This window comes from Neolamprologus brichardi, chromosome 12, assembly GCF_056152115.1.
Source record: "Neolamprologus brichardi isolate AB-2024 chromosome 12, ASM5615211v1, whole genome shotgun sequence".
Taxonomy (NCBI): Eukaryota; Metazoa; Chordata; class Actinopteri; order Cichliformes; family Cichlidae; genus Neolamprologus; species Neolamprologus brichardi.
Window position 1 is genome coordinate 2,855,753 of NC_142115.1, and position 14,463 is coordinate 2,870,215.

General features: G+C 39.2%; 1 protein-coding gene across 4 annotated transcripts in view; it reads left to right on the forward strand.

The window, feature by feature from the left end:
- The first annotated feature begins 507 nt into the window (after window positions 1-507).
- si:dkey-112e17.1 (uncharacterized) overlaps window positions 508-14,463 on the forward strand; it is a 28,396-nt gene continuing 14,440 nt past the window's right edge. For 2 of the 4 annotated variants that reach the window (XM_006805445.3, XM_035914179.2), the window contains exons 1-2: window positions 1,217-1,356; window positions 13,112-14,085. In XM_006805445.3, coding sequence (XP_006805508.2) covers window positions 1,276-1,356; window positions 13,112-14,085 — 1,055 coding nt within the window. In that variant the 5' untranslated portion in view covers window positions 1,217-1,275. Of the gene's footprint in view, window positions 554-1,216; window positions 1,357-1,648; window positions 1,705-13,111; window positions 14,086-14,463 lie in introns of those variants that run through there. The other 2 variants (XM_006805446.3, XM_006805447.2) reach the window with 2 other exon arrangements.

Here is a 14,463-nt window from a genome sequence, read left to right on the forward strand (position 1 = left end):
ACAGACTGGGACCAAAATAATTGCACATGAGCCAAAAATATTGCACAGAACATGGAAAGACTGAGACAATACTCCCAAATACAGTATGGAATAAATGCAATAAATCTTCATTTAAACGTATACACCTTTCCCAGAGTCAGTTTTGAACACAAGGACTGGTGCTCACATTTTTTTTGTCATATGTTTTATTTAATATGACTATATTATAAGTCTTTCCATATTTATTGTGATCACTGTGGAAAAAAAGAAAATATAGTTTTACTGTTGGGAAATGTATTTTTTTTAAAGGCAAGAAAAATAAATAAAAAACACTAAAACATTATCCTCTCTGTTCACTTCTTCTGATAACTATTTTCCAAACCTAAGGCTAATCTGAGAATGTCTGGGTGACATGGAGTGATTGCATAGACATCCAGGATAAGAGGGAAGAATTCTGAATGAATTAAAGGGAAGTTGTAATCACACGGCCTTGTTTAATCTCCTCTACTTCTCTTCGGTTTTCAGTTGCCTTTGGCTCCATCTAATGGCGGTAACAACAATGACACCGGTAAATGTAAGTTTTCCCTACAGTCCAAATATAAACCATCAAAATCAAATGAAACCATTCTGAGTGATAGCTTGAATGTTACACTAAAGGATGTTGTTTAAGTGAAGGATATTTCGGATTTAACAGTGTAGTTTGTGAGACTGAACTCCCGAATCTGCAAACCAAAATTAATTTTCTTCTGATATAAATATACTGAAATAAAATTTAATCCCCAAAGCAGAAGCCTGGATTCAACACAACTGTGGTAATTCTGTGAATACGGCTTATATTTCTTCTTCTTCTGATTCTACAAGTAATATTTAAAATACTTTGCATAATTTCATTTGGTTTGGCTTATATAAAAAACAATAAAATCTATAAAATACACATGATTTGATTTACAAGTACTCGGACAAAAAAGAAGGAACATTTAAAAAAATACTTCAGCTGAAAGAAACATTTCATAATACTGTAAAAATCCATTTCTAGCACTGGTACTAGAAAGAAACCACAATAAAGTCAAACAAAAGTGATGGCTCAAATGTACGAACTAATAATTAAAATTACTGGGAAGGATAAAGTCGAACCGGAGAGCTTTTATTAGGAAGAGGTCCGGTCCAGCGTTCGTCCGCGTTTGCCCATGAACGATGGGAGCGCGCTCCCGACACTTCAGGTGAATGAGAGGGAAGCAGAGGAGCGGGATACACAGTTCAATGTGCGTGGCGTTAAAAAGAAACAATTAGGAAAAAATGAGCTACGTTACGTCGCTCGGGGTACATGTTTGTATGACAGCATATCTACTCTTCGTGATGGGATGCGTTGCACAGAAAGTAAGTTGACATTTCTTAGCTCTGTTTTGAGTGTCGTGCTCATGGTGTGGAGAGAACCGAGCCGCGAACTCCGTTTGGAAAACGTGATATTCTACAGTTGTTCGCTTATTGGTAAACTCATTGACCCAGAGAGAGTTGAACCCAGCTACTATACGATAAAACAGGCGCCACCGTTCATTTCGGCACACGTCCGACGAGCAATTGCGTTAGCTACGTTTTCAATTTAAATGCAGTCCGCCTGTTACTATCAGCCTTTATTTTACCAACGTAACGAAGTTCTTACAGACGTCTCTGTGTGTAGGCGATAGCAAGAAGCAGTACGTAGTGTGAACTAAGTTTCAAAATATGGTAATGTAAACCTTTAAATGCTTTTGGTTGCATAACATTTCAGCCGAGTATATCAGACGGGTTCTCTGCTTCGAAGAACAAGCAAGCTTTTACTTTACGCTGGGGAGAAGTTTTGCAATTAGCATTGCCCCCTTAAATTTACAGCTTTTACTCTTAAAGTTCGCCTACGCCGTGCTTGCTAACAGGACGGGACATTAGCATGACCCTCCCAGCGCGCCGCATCTCATTGTGAAAGCTGAGCAGGAGACAACTATTTAACATAAACAGGTTATCGGAATTACCCTGGGGTCAGTTCGTGGTTTGGTTGGCATTTTGTGTAACAAGGTTCTCAGTCGTTTAATGTATTATTTCTTAATTTATTTACTTGTTTTTACTTTTATTATATCACAATTTTCCACGTGGCTATATAGCAAAATAACCCCTGTCACGTAATCGGTAGCCAGACTTTTAAACCTCCCCTCTCACTTCAGTTTGAGCTCCTCTCATGCACCTTTTCCATTCATGAAAAAGTGGCAAAAAATTCCGTCCTTATTCCTTTTTTTCCTCCTCCTTTTTTTTTCAACTCCAAATTTTGAGGCAGTTATATCCTTAAAGATTTTCAAAGAGTTGTTTTGATGGCAAGGGCATGTTTTTGATGTTACTGCACTTCAGAGTTGGAGAATGGCATGCAGTCCAAACTGCTGAAATGAGAACCACATTGGGAACATGTTAACCTTATGTGAAACTTCTCATACTCGGTGACTGTGACGTCCAAAGCTTTGCCTCTGACAGGAAAACCTCATGATCCAAAGGCTTGTCTGGTGTAGAGGAAAGCAAATGGGCAGGAGCTGCTTCTCTGGTCTCTGACATACCACAGAAGAAGGCAAAAGGTCACTAAAATGTCAGATTAGTGCCTGTGAGCGCTTAAGAGTTGATTGGTTGAGGTTTTGAAGTTGCACTGATGAAATTACCTGAGAGAAGTCAGATGTGTTAATGTGTATAAGAGGGAGATTTCTACACGTGACTGAGGAAAACAAGAGATCTGTTTATTTTCTCTCTTTTTAATCTTTAAAGTGCATCATCCACTCAGTCTTCTGATCCCTGATTCTTCTGTTTGCCATTTTTGTGTGATGCAGTATATTGTCCCCATTTTTGTAACAATGGCTGGTATCGTTATATAAAGGGTTACCTTCGGCACAGATCTCCGCGATTGTCAGATTGTCGGTCAGGAAAAGCTTTGTGGTTTCCATTTGTCAACAGTTGTCTAGTTCCACTGATGAAGAATGATGGCAGCACAGTCCTCAGAGCTAGACAACAAAAGCCCACACTATATTGAATTGTCAGCGTCTCCAGCTTTAGTTCCTGTGTGCATAGGGTTCTCACTATCTTTGCAATTATCTGCCTGAAGTGACACAGTAAATGATGGCTTTGTCCTCTGCTCCCCTTGTATTAAGTTGATTTTTTTTCTTTTTTTTTCCAGAAGAGCATAAACAAGTTTGGAATTTATTCTATTGCTGTCAGACAAAAAAAAGGAAGCATGTGTTGCCCTGGTCGGTGTTTCAGAATGAGGGCAGAGCGATCTCTTTTCAGAGTGAATAATGAATTCACATATCTGGTGAAGGATCTGCTCGGTCTGTGAACGGATTAACATGCCATAGTTTGTCAGTGATCTGCGGTTGAGATGAACTGATGAGCAGAGATGCAGATGGTGTAAAACCTGGATGATGTTTGAATTTGGTGCTGTCTGCTGGAATATTTAAATGAAGTTTCTGCTGGTGCTGCCTTCTGAGTTTTTTTTTTTTTTTAAATTTTTAAAGATCATCTGGTTTGTTTACTTTTGTTAAATCAGGTGCTTCGCTTCGTGACTTTATGAATATACTGCTCATATGACAGAGTCAGATCAAGCTTTTTGGATAAACCTGGGATAAATAACATGCTTTTAGTACTAGTAGAGCTAAATCAATACATTTTAGTGCAGAAAGCTTTTCAGGGTTTGTCATAGCGAAGGGCTCTAATAGCTGCAGCTGAGCACACTGGTTCAGGGGTTATCAGTGATGTTGGAGATGATATTCAAAAATCATCTTCTGGCAATTCTGATGTTTTTAAACTTGGAAATATTGTTGCATCCTGACTGAATCCAATTTACTCTGTCAGCACAGCCTACAGCATTGGGCTTCTCATAGGGGTGCTGCCCCAACACTAATTATCACTGATACATTGGCTCAATCTTATTCCAAAATCTGGGAATGATTTCTCCAAACCAGTTGAAACCACTGTGAAGATAAGGTCATGATTCGCCACAGGGTTCCAAAGGCTTGCTTTAACAGCTACCACAGCAGCAGCACTTTTACCCCCCCTTTTTTTTTTTTAGAGGAAATATGTTAATAGGTTTTACACCACAAACATGGAAAAGCCCACCCAGTCACATAGCTTTTAGAGAACCACAGCTGTAATAATTTACAGCACCCCACTTATCCATGTAGGCTACAGTGAATATCCAATCATGGCTCTGTAAATACAAAGTTGATCAAACATGCATGAGCTCAAAGAGGTCTTTCATAAATGGCTCTTGATGCAAACCGTGATGAAAATGGGCTGAAGCGGCCAACAAGGGCAACCCCAGAAATGCCTGGATTTAATCAGACTGCCGTGCCAGTTACTTATAAAAACTCACCATTGGCTGAGCGTGCAGCCACTTAATCCCAGTAGGAGAGGCAGGGACACGAGGGGGATATGCGATAAGTCCTGGGCTGGAGTATCGGCACCTTTTCACAGTTGTGGAGAATTACTTCAAAGAGCTTTTTTTTCTGTCTGTGTATTTGTAGACAGTCACAAAGAGGTTAAGATTCAGTTGATTGCAGTCTGTCCTTGTTGTTCTGGGGTTCTTGCATACCTGGAGCTCTGAGTTTCTAAGCCTTGGAGTTTGTTTTCTTTATTCTGTGAATGCTGCAGCTTCCCTTAAGTCCTTATCTTTGGAAACTAGTGTAACTCTGGGGAATTCCTAGATGTTTGCTGAACTTTGAGTCAAAGTGGTTTAATTAAATTAGACTCATAATCTTGTTAGGTTTTTCTCATCCTCGTGAATTTTATGTTTTCTATTTCAGTAAAGCTTTTTCTTTTTTTTTTTGTTAAACTTGTGTTTTTTATGCAGCTGTGTCACTTTGTTTACCTGAATTATTATTTTTTTACTTGTATCCCAGATACATCAAATCCAGTCTATTTGAGAGGAGGTGAAGACATACTTCACGCATTTTTATTGGTTACATTTTTTTTTATTCATACTGTATACTACTATGGCAAAGTTTAGTTATGTTGATATTGATTCAGATTTGGTTCACAAGTGGAGTGTGATTTCAGTGCGTCCTGAGTGGGCTGCTGCAACCCAAGCACTAGCCTGCGAAGCAGTGTCACTTCTCCTCCAGTAAACAGGGCTGGTGAGGATTCCTGCCCCCTTTTGAGGGGCCTGCCTGCCTGTTTATGAGCCAGTCCCAGGCTGTTTGTGCATGAGAGGCAGAGTGTGTGTGTTAACAGTACTTCAGCAGAAGCAGCTCGTGTTGCAGTTTTCACAGGGGTGTCGTCAGCCTGGGTGGTAAACCCCCCCCCAAAAAACAAACAAACCCCAAAACGAAACACTTTTTTTGGTTGTTTTTTTTTTTTTTTTTTTTTTTTTTTTTTTTTTTTTTTTTTTTTTACAAAAGTAAAATATTATCAGACATAAGCTATGAAAGTATTTTATAGCTTCCACATTCATTAAATTTTTTATATTTCATGTTTGTTAATGTACATATTTGGTATATTAATATAATAAACAGTAGTTTTTGTCATCAGTTTATATTTGCTGAAATTTGTAATAATATTACTACATGTGGTAATTGAAAGAGTTTCCACGGGACTCTGTGCAGTCGTGAAAAAACCAAGTACACCCCATGATTCAATAGCTTATAGAATCCCCTTTAGCAACCATAATGAGAATTATTTGATTATTAATTATTATTATAATTATTATTAATGATTATTAATTTTCTGTATGACTTTATCAGTCTCTCACGTCATTGTAGAGGGCATCCGTTTTATGCACAGATCCTGCCACAGCATTTGAAATTGTTTGAGGTTTGGACTTTGCCTGGGCTATTACTACACCTTATTTATTTTTTGGTACTTGTGTGCTTGTATTTTTTGGTTTTATTTTATTTTTTCCTGTCTCAAACCTTCCAAACATGCTTTACTTGTTTTATTTTTCCCCCAATTCTAAGGCCTTGAACTTTAACATGCTATTGAGCCCAGTAGAGTCTGAGGTGGTAGGTCTTTTTTTTCTCCAGGTTTTCCAGAGTATTGCATGGTCTGACCTTGGGAGGAGTTTGTTGGTAAGATGGATTGTGGTTTTGTGTAAACGCTCACCTGAACTCTCCTTAGTTCCTATGAAAGCAGTAAGGGTATATATGCATAGAGCCCAGTAAATATGGTATATAAATCAGCTGCACAACATGAGCTAGTTAATTAGATAGTTAGTTTAATTAGACAAACTTGTCATGGAATAATTTTTTTTGTTGTTCTTCTTTGGTTTAAAAATCTGGTGATCCAAAGTGAAAACTGTGGAACAATACCATTTGCTTGGGGCCTCCCAGTAATGACAGCAGCTGGTCCAGTATTTTACTGAACAAGTCATTTTAGACAATTATGTGCTCAGTTGGTCTACTTGTGTCCGGGGAAGCTGCTGTCAGTGGCATAACCAGCCTGCTCTTATGCCATGTACTTATTAGCATCACTTCATTAAAATATTATCCACATTCCCCATTTGTGGAGTGGTTCACCAAAACAGCAATGTGGCCCATTGTTTGGTCATGAGAAAAGGCATCCTTGAATAATTAGCGGCCTGCCAGTAGAGCGGCCTGTGATGTAACAGAACTGAGATGTTTGGCATTATAAGAATGTCCCATTTCCATTAGACACCGTGGTACTTTGGGGCCCTTTCATGTGTAGTCTAGCATATACAACCCTGTGTCCAATGAAGATGGGAGCTTGTACAACATTTCAGTAAAAACACAGTGTGTGGGTTTGTAAATCAGTATTCCCTGTTTTTTAATTGCAGAGATCCAAAGGCAACATGGCAAATATTCAAATTGAGAATTTTTATATTTTTGAAAAAGCTACACTCACTTTAATTTGAAGTTAGCAACAAAAACTTTGATATATGCACATGCTTTAAGGTGTTGCTATACATCCCAGCGCGCTGATAGGTTGGGACTGACTTTTTCTTTTCTTTTTTTTCTTCTCCTCCTTACATAATGGGCCTGGACTGGAGGCAGTCATTTGTAACACAGACTTTTACTTTGGAGACTTGTTATTTTTGTTGTTGTTGTAATTAGGAATAGATATAATTAAGATCTGTGATTCATGATTCCAATTATAGATAATGACTTTAATGGATGGAAGACCTACACAACCTTTTGGGAAGGCCTACTTGTGACCAGAGATGGGCAGTAACGCGTTACTTGTAACGTGTTACTGTAATCAGATTACTTTTTTCGAGTAACGAGTAAAGTAAGGGATTACTATTGCAAAAACGGTAATTAGATTACCGTTACTTTCCCGTAGGAACGCTGCGTTACTGCGTTACTAAAACCGTGATTTTTTTTTTTTGCGAGAATGTCTCATGACAGTGACGTAAGCAAGTGCGACGTTCGTGACAACAGCTGTGTGCAGATCAACAATGGATCATATATCGAGTGCAGAGAGAGTATGAGCGTGCAGCGTTTAAAGCGTGGAAGTACTGACCTTACTTTGAGTTTGATTCCATAAAAAGTGACAAAAACATTAGTGTCCGTTGTGCGTGGGAAGAAAACTTCTTTTTACCGAGAAAAAACCCTAAACTTCCAAACAAGCACCGAGTAGCTACGACGTAATGGGAAACTCACAGAGAAACTCGCGGATTCTTCCACTGACCGCAGCACACCTGCACCAGGGTAAACCTCCGCCTACCCCACTCCTGCTTTACAGGTGAAAATAGAGCAACAGGACCGCTAGTCTTTGACTTTATTTATTTTCTGCTGTGTTTTACTTGCATCTATTTGAAAGACTGAGTGTAAACACACAAAAATATTATTTTATGTTCTGGAATGTGCAGAAAATAGGTTTAAATGTTAAACAAATTTCTTCCAGTCAGAGAATGTTGCATATAATTAAATTTTTGCTTGATGCATAAAGTTAAAAGATTAAAACTAATAAAACAAGTTTTAAAAAGAGACTTTTCCATTTGATTACATTTTGTATGATGATTATGCAGAAAAAGTAGAATTGGGCTGAAAGATCTATCACTTTATCACCTATTCAGGTTGTAAATTGTGTTTTTAAAAAGTAACTAAGTAATAATTACTTTTGAAAATAAGTAATCAGTAAAGTAACGGGATTACTTTTTGGGGAAGTAATCAGTAATTAGTTACTGATTACTTTTTTCAAGTAACTTGACCAACACTGCTTGTGACTGATAAGTAGCTTCTGTAGGAATTTGCACTTTACTCAGTTTCACAGTCAGATCCACCCGTCATTCATGTCTGGTTTCAGAAAACGAAGAGCTATGGCCAAAAGGCCGTAGTAAAAAACTGTAAAGCCAAGTCTTTACAATAACACTCCACAAACTATGTTAATCTTTTACATGCAATCTGTGGTGTTAGTGCAATAGTTTTATTATCTCTGCATCAGAACACGGCGAAGAAATGGAGTAAAATAAAGATTTTGGCGCCAGTTCTTGATTGTGATGAGAACTGGTCATGATGTGATGATATTTTGTTAAAATAAGTGAGACCTTACTTGAGAAAGGGTTTAACCTCAGCGATGTTAAAGTGTCCAGTACTACCTAGGCTCAAATTATTTATTTAGAATTTTATGTTGAGAAAAAGCCTTAAATTGTGAAAGAGCAGGGCGATATATTTATCACGATATATATTTGAAAATTCGCGATTGATATAACTGATGATATAATTGACGCGAGACAAAATACTTTACAACTCCACAACTTTATTAGTGCAAAAAACCCCATCAATGTATTTTCACTTAAACAAGCAGCTGTTTTTATCTGCATTAAAGTTATATAAAAATGTAACAGTGCAAATGCAAATTCCTTGCTGACAGTTTAACCAAAAGGCATTTCCAGTGGAAACTGGCCGACATATCCTCAGCATAACCATGTATAATATCCACAACACTTAAAAAGAGGTTATACACACACAATACAGTAATATTATGTTGCAGCACAGTACGTATCACTCCGCCAGGCTCCTGCCTACGATAGCCGTAATGCTCCGACAATCCATCAAGCGGTGCGGCTTCGTAGCTCAGCAAAGTCGTACCAAAACATTTTTTGACAGATTTTTGAGCGCTGTGTACATAAAATCGGTTCAGTAATAACAACGGCCCGCTAGCATGCTCTACCAAAAAATGTGCTTTGTTGTGTATCTGACGGACGAAAGCTAAACCAGTTCCACACCACTGAAGTTGCAGCATTTTTACAAACCAGTTCTGGTTCATCCGTTTCATTCAACAATCCGCTTTCGCCCTTCTCATTCTCTGTCGCCGCCATGCTTTTTCCGCCATGTGCATATGAAAACAAAGGCACTGTGCATGCGTGTTTTACCCATATTCTATCACAAGATTTCATTTTCTTATCATACCGTGAACGGTATGATATGGCCCAGCCCTACTATTTACACCCAAATTTGTAGATGCAGTCACTTCAGAATGAAGCGAATTAGATGTCATAGTTGTAGCTAGAAAAAATCTGGGACGCGTTTCAATCTCAGTGACCTCGACCTCCAGGTCCGAGTTCAGGGTTTCTGAAAATCTTGCAATAACTTGAGAAGAAGGCGACGTAGGATTTTGAAATTAATACCACAGGTGTATCTACTAATGGTACCATTGGCTGGAGGCGGTATTATCTTTCTCTTTGCCATGTTATGCACCCTTGTGGTATTAAGTGCTGTCATTGCCCAACCTTGCTGCAAACCCCTAATCGGCTTACTCTCTAACTTCAGCAGGAATGGCATTTGGCCCGTTCAAATGTCATCCATGTAATTCTTTCCTCACATTAATCACATCACACACATCACATTAATTTCTACTAAGTGTAGGCAATCCAAGCGTGTCATGCACTAATGTAGTTGCCTCAGAGTGTCAGGAGAAAATGATCAGAAAATGAGTAATGTCAGAAAGTTTTAAATACTAAGAGTGAGCAAAGATTTTGTATAATATGTCATTAGTTTGCTACAAACACTGGTCTTTGGTGTCTTTGGCAATGCTATTACTGTTTGTAAAGTTAACTGTAATGTACTGCAGTAATCATATATTCCAAGTACTTTGATATAATGTGACAGACTGCTGAATGCCCGCAAACATAAACGTTTGGCACTGAGATGGGTACTTAATGTGTGTTCCAGCGTAAGTCAATAGCAGAGGAAAGGGCAGATGTTAATTGCATCTTTTTTTTGTCCTCGGGGATTTTTTTAAATTAACATTTTGTTTATTTTCATCAATCTGGGTAGAAATGCCTCTTGAGATCATTGAAATACAATTTGAAAGCTGCTGCTGGCTAACTTGGATCATGTTAAGGTACTGTTATGTAACTTACTATTATGCAAAGTGGTGAGGTCATAGATAAGGGTAACTTAAGTCAATAATCATATAATACTCATGTAAGAAGTTCAAGAGTGTGAGTGCAGCTATGGACTTGCTAATTGTGAAATTTCTAGGATCGGATATGTTTCCAAATGTCTAAACAGCTGAGAACAGTCGTATTTTCTTTAGTTATGAAGGCCGTGCTGCCCTAGCTGACCCCCCCATGTGTCTTTAATATGCTGTGGCCTGCCTATGAGACTATATTGGCGATAATGTTTTTAGTTTCATCCTGATGACCTGAGGGCTGAGTGAGTGGTTCACTCTTCCAGTCAAAATTACATGCAGGTTTTACCAATTTAAATGTACTAACTGCAGAATGCTGGATGGGGGCAGATCACTCCTGTAGCAATCAGAGTTTAGCTTTCTCATGTCCCCAATCTAGGTTGCACAGCTCCCATGTAAACTACAATCTCAAAGAGATCTAGTACACTTCCAGCCCAGTTTAGAGCACAAACGTTGCCTGTTGTTGTTGGTTTGTTACCTGTCTGGAAAGAAGGATTGCCAGACTAGGGCTTTTTGACAGGCCACAACAGGAAAGACCAACAGGAAAGCTCATAAACACTCAGCCCCCCTACAAAGGTCTGCTTCTCAGCTGCTTGGCCCAACCAACTGTGCATCTGCCTCTCCTTAGGGCAAAGGTCCCCCTTATACCAGTGAACACCTGGGAAGAATTATAGCCAGCGTGTTTAAAGAAATACCCCAGTCCCCTTCCCCAAGGGTTACCCAGGTGAAACCTATGCTTTGATGTAAAGGAGGAACAGCAGAGTTGAATAGTTCACTGAAGAAGGAAGCATTTTGACTGCTCAACCTGAGTAGAAACGTGCTATATACGGATGTGGACAGAAATTAACATACACTCCTGGACATGAATGTCATGGTAATTTTGGGCTTTTAAGAGTTGTTTTAACAACTCATACAGTATATAAGTTTAAAAAAAAACCTCAAATATATCAAACCCTCAAATCTTTTAATATTTGGTGCTGAAGGTTGTATGAAATATTTTAATTTGATAAGCTCAAAGCCTATTTAATCTCTTGTTAGCAACCATGATTGACTATAACTGGTAGTTTCTCTTTGCCCTCATAAAGTATTTGTTTGACAGCACTTATTGGTTTGACCAATTTTCAGAACATTGAGAAAGTTCAGCAAACTCATTGAATATTAAGAAGGAAAATTGTAGATTGATGCAGGTTTACAGGTTGGGAAGGTCTTCTGGAGCTAGCAACAACAGATTATTGTAAATATGTGCATATAAGTACTGTTCTTGTGATTAATTTCTTAGTCAGCTAAATGAGGTAAAAAAAAAATGTAATAACCAATCAGTCTGTAACTAAGCAACAATCAGATATCAAGTTAAATATGAGGACCGTTTAATGGATGGTGTCAAAAACTGTCTACACAAGGCCATTTGAAAGCATTAATCACATTCTTGAAGAATGAATTATACTTTAAAAGCTGCTCAACAGTGTGGTAACTTGTAACATGCATCATACAAACATTCAAAGAAGGGGACCAGACAAAGATTGAGCTATTTGACCACAGCGTCAAGAGGTATGTTTAGAGGAGTGAATATAAATTTGTAAATCTAAGAACACTGTACCAGCTGTCAAGCATGGTGGTGGCAGCCTCATGCTGTTGATGCATTATACAAAGCGCATGGAATAATCCTCCTTCTTCATTAACTCCAGATTCTTCAACTTCACCTCAAATCAGCTAGAGAGTTGACTATTGGACACATTTGGGTATTCAAATAGGACAGTAATCCCAAAACACACATTAAAACTGGTTTTGGAAGTGATAAAGCAGGGTAACATTAAACTTACCTGCCTTACCAAAGCTCCAGCCTCAACCCTTTTAACATTTGTGTACTATGCTTAATCGTTTGGACGAGACAAGAACAAGCCTGACTCGCAGTCTCTCCAATTCATCCCTAAGGTGTTCTGTTGGGTTGAGGTCAGGATTCTGAGCAGGCCACGTTCTCACAAGTTCTCCAAACCAGACTCACTTACCTATGTTTTTATGGACCTTGCTTTGTGCAGTGGTCATGCAGTCATGGTAGAACAAGAAGGGCCATACCCAACCTGTTCCCACAAAGCTGGGAGCATGAAATGGGCAACGGAGCTCCTGAGAGAGACCCATTCTTTCGCAAATGTTTATAGAAGCAGTCTGCATGCCCAGGTGCTTGATTTCACCCGTAGCCATGCACATATGAATTGAATGATTTGGATCAATGACTGTTTACTTTGTTTTACCCTGGGGGAAAAAACAGTTCAAAGAAAAAGGTAACAGCCCTTCTGTACAAGAAGGTTACACAGAGTTAGACGAAACAACGATTCAGCTATTTGACCACAGTGCCAGGAGGTGTGTTTGGAGGAGTCAAGGTGGGGCTTGGCATTCGTGCACATGAGCATATGTAAACTTCTGAATACAGCTGCAAGTCCCAGTCCATTTTACCATTTCAAACTGGTTTTGTTATGCAATTAACCACAAGTCACGTTTGTTGTTTGACTTAGTGGTACATTTTGACACAGACAGAAGATGTAATCAGTAAACTTCAGAATTAGACTGTGTACAAAAAATACAAGTATTGGTGGGACATTGGCTTTTGCTTTTGTGCTTTACCTTTTGATTTGAGTCCTGTTTATCTAAGGTCTTAGGAAGGGTGTCAATGTCTGAAATTAAAAAATGCAAGACTTTTTAGATCTACTTTCAAAGCAGATTTTGATATATGACACAACTAATTAAATAATTCCTGTTGCAGGTGTATTTTGACTGTGGTGCCAGGGTGGATGTGGTGGATGTTCAAGGCCTAATTCTATCTCCTGGCTTCCCATACAACTACTCCTCTGGGACACACTGCGTCTGGCAGTTTGTTGTGCCTATTGATTACCAGCTTATTCTGGAGATATTTGACTTTGATGTTTTTGAAAGTCATGACTCAGAATCCAAGTTCTCTGCTTCTAAATTTGATGAAGACGATGCAGAGGATGGGGCAACTCTCGCTCCTGGCACCTTAGGGGCCGATGAAACCTCTTCAGTGGCTAAAGATCCCGTGGTTCAGAGTGTAGGTGATGGCTCAAAGATGCAGCAATCCTTCCAAGATGGTGAGGTGAAGCAAATAGTTGTCCAAGAACAGTCTACAAAAATGGAGATTACCAAAGTCTCGAATTCTGCCAAAAGATCTGCAGACGCTGCCTCCAGCCTATCCTTGCCACCTCCTTCCACTCTCCTCCTCCTACCTGACGCTGTGCCTCCTGGGGACAAAGCCATCAACTCTGCCTCCTCATATCACCCAAGGGGAGATGCCAACCCTAGTACTAACCCGACCACAGTTGTGGATGAGACCACCATTTCTTCACCACACTCCACCAACAGTCTAAGTGTAAGCCCTGAAACCCAGCAGTCTGTCCTTGACGCCTGCCCCCACGATGTCCTCTACATCTCAGACCTCATCACCTTCTCCTCTAGGTTTTGTGGGTCTAACCGGCCTCCTAGCAGCCAGCTGGTGTTTGGCTCAAGCCAGGAAATGGTGGAGGTCATCATGGAACTGATCACCACCACCCACTGGGGACGTGGTTTTGCTCTTCTATTCCACTACCAGAACCTGACCGAGCCACAAGGAGACCTCCGTGCTACAGCTTATACTGCCAATAAGCTAGACACACTGCTGGCTGCAGTGAGTGGAGCTGCTTTCTTCGCTATGATACTTACAAGTGCCCACTGCATCATTTTCAGGTAATAGAAGTGTTAACTTTATTATATTAAAGGCATTACATTTTGGAAACAGCACCACCTTAATCCAATACAGCACTGTGCACTGAAATGATACTTGACTTGCAGTCCATTTTTATAGTTTTCCTGACTGTGAGAGCTTTACGATTTTAAAAGTATCAGGCTGGTGCTTTGCTACCTGAAGATGGGATAGAACTGTTTGTTTTCTTTAAAGCTTTTCTTTTTTCTTTCTTTGACTAAATATTCATTCAAAGTTCCAACATTTCACAATAGAGAGAGAGATGGATATGTACAGTGTTTATCAAATTAATTAGACCACCACCCAATGAAACATTTATGCCACAGCTGCCCTGAATAACAGTACTGGTAATTACCAACATC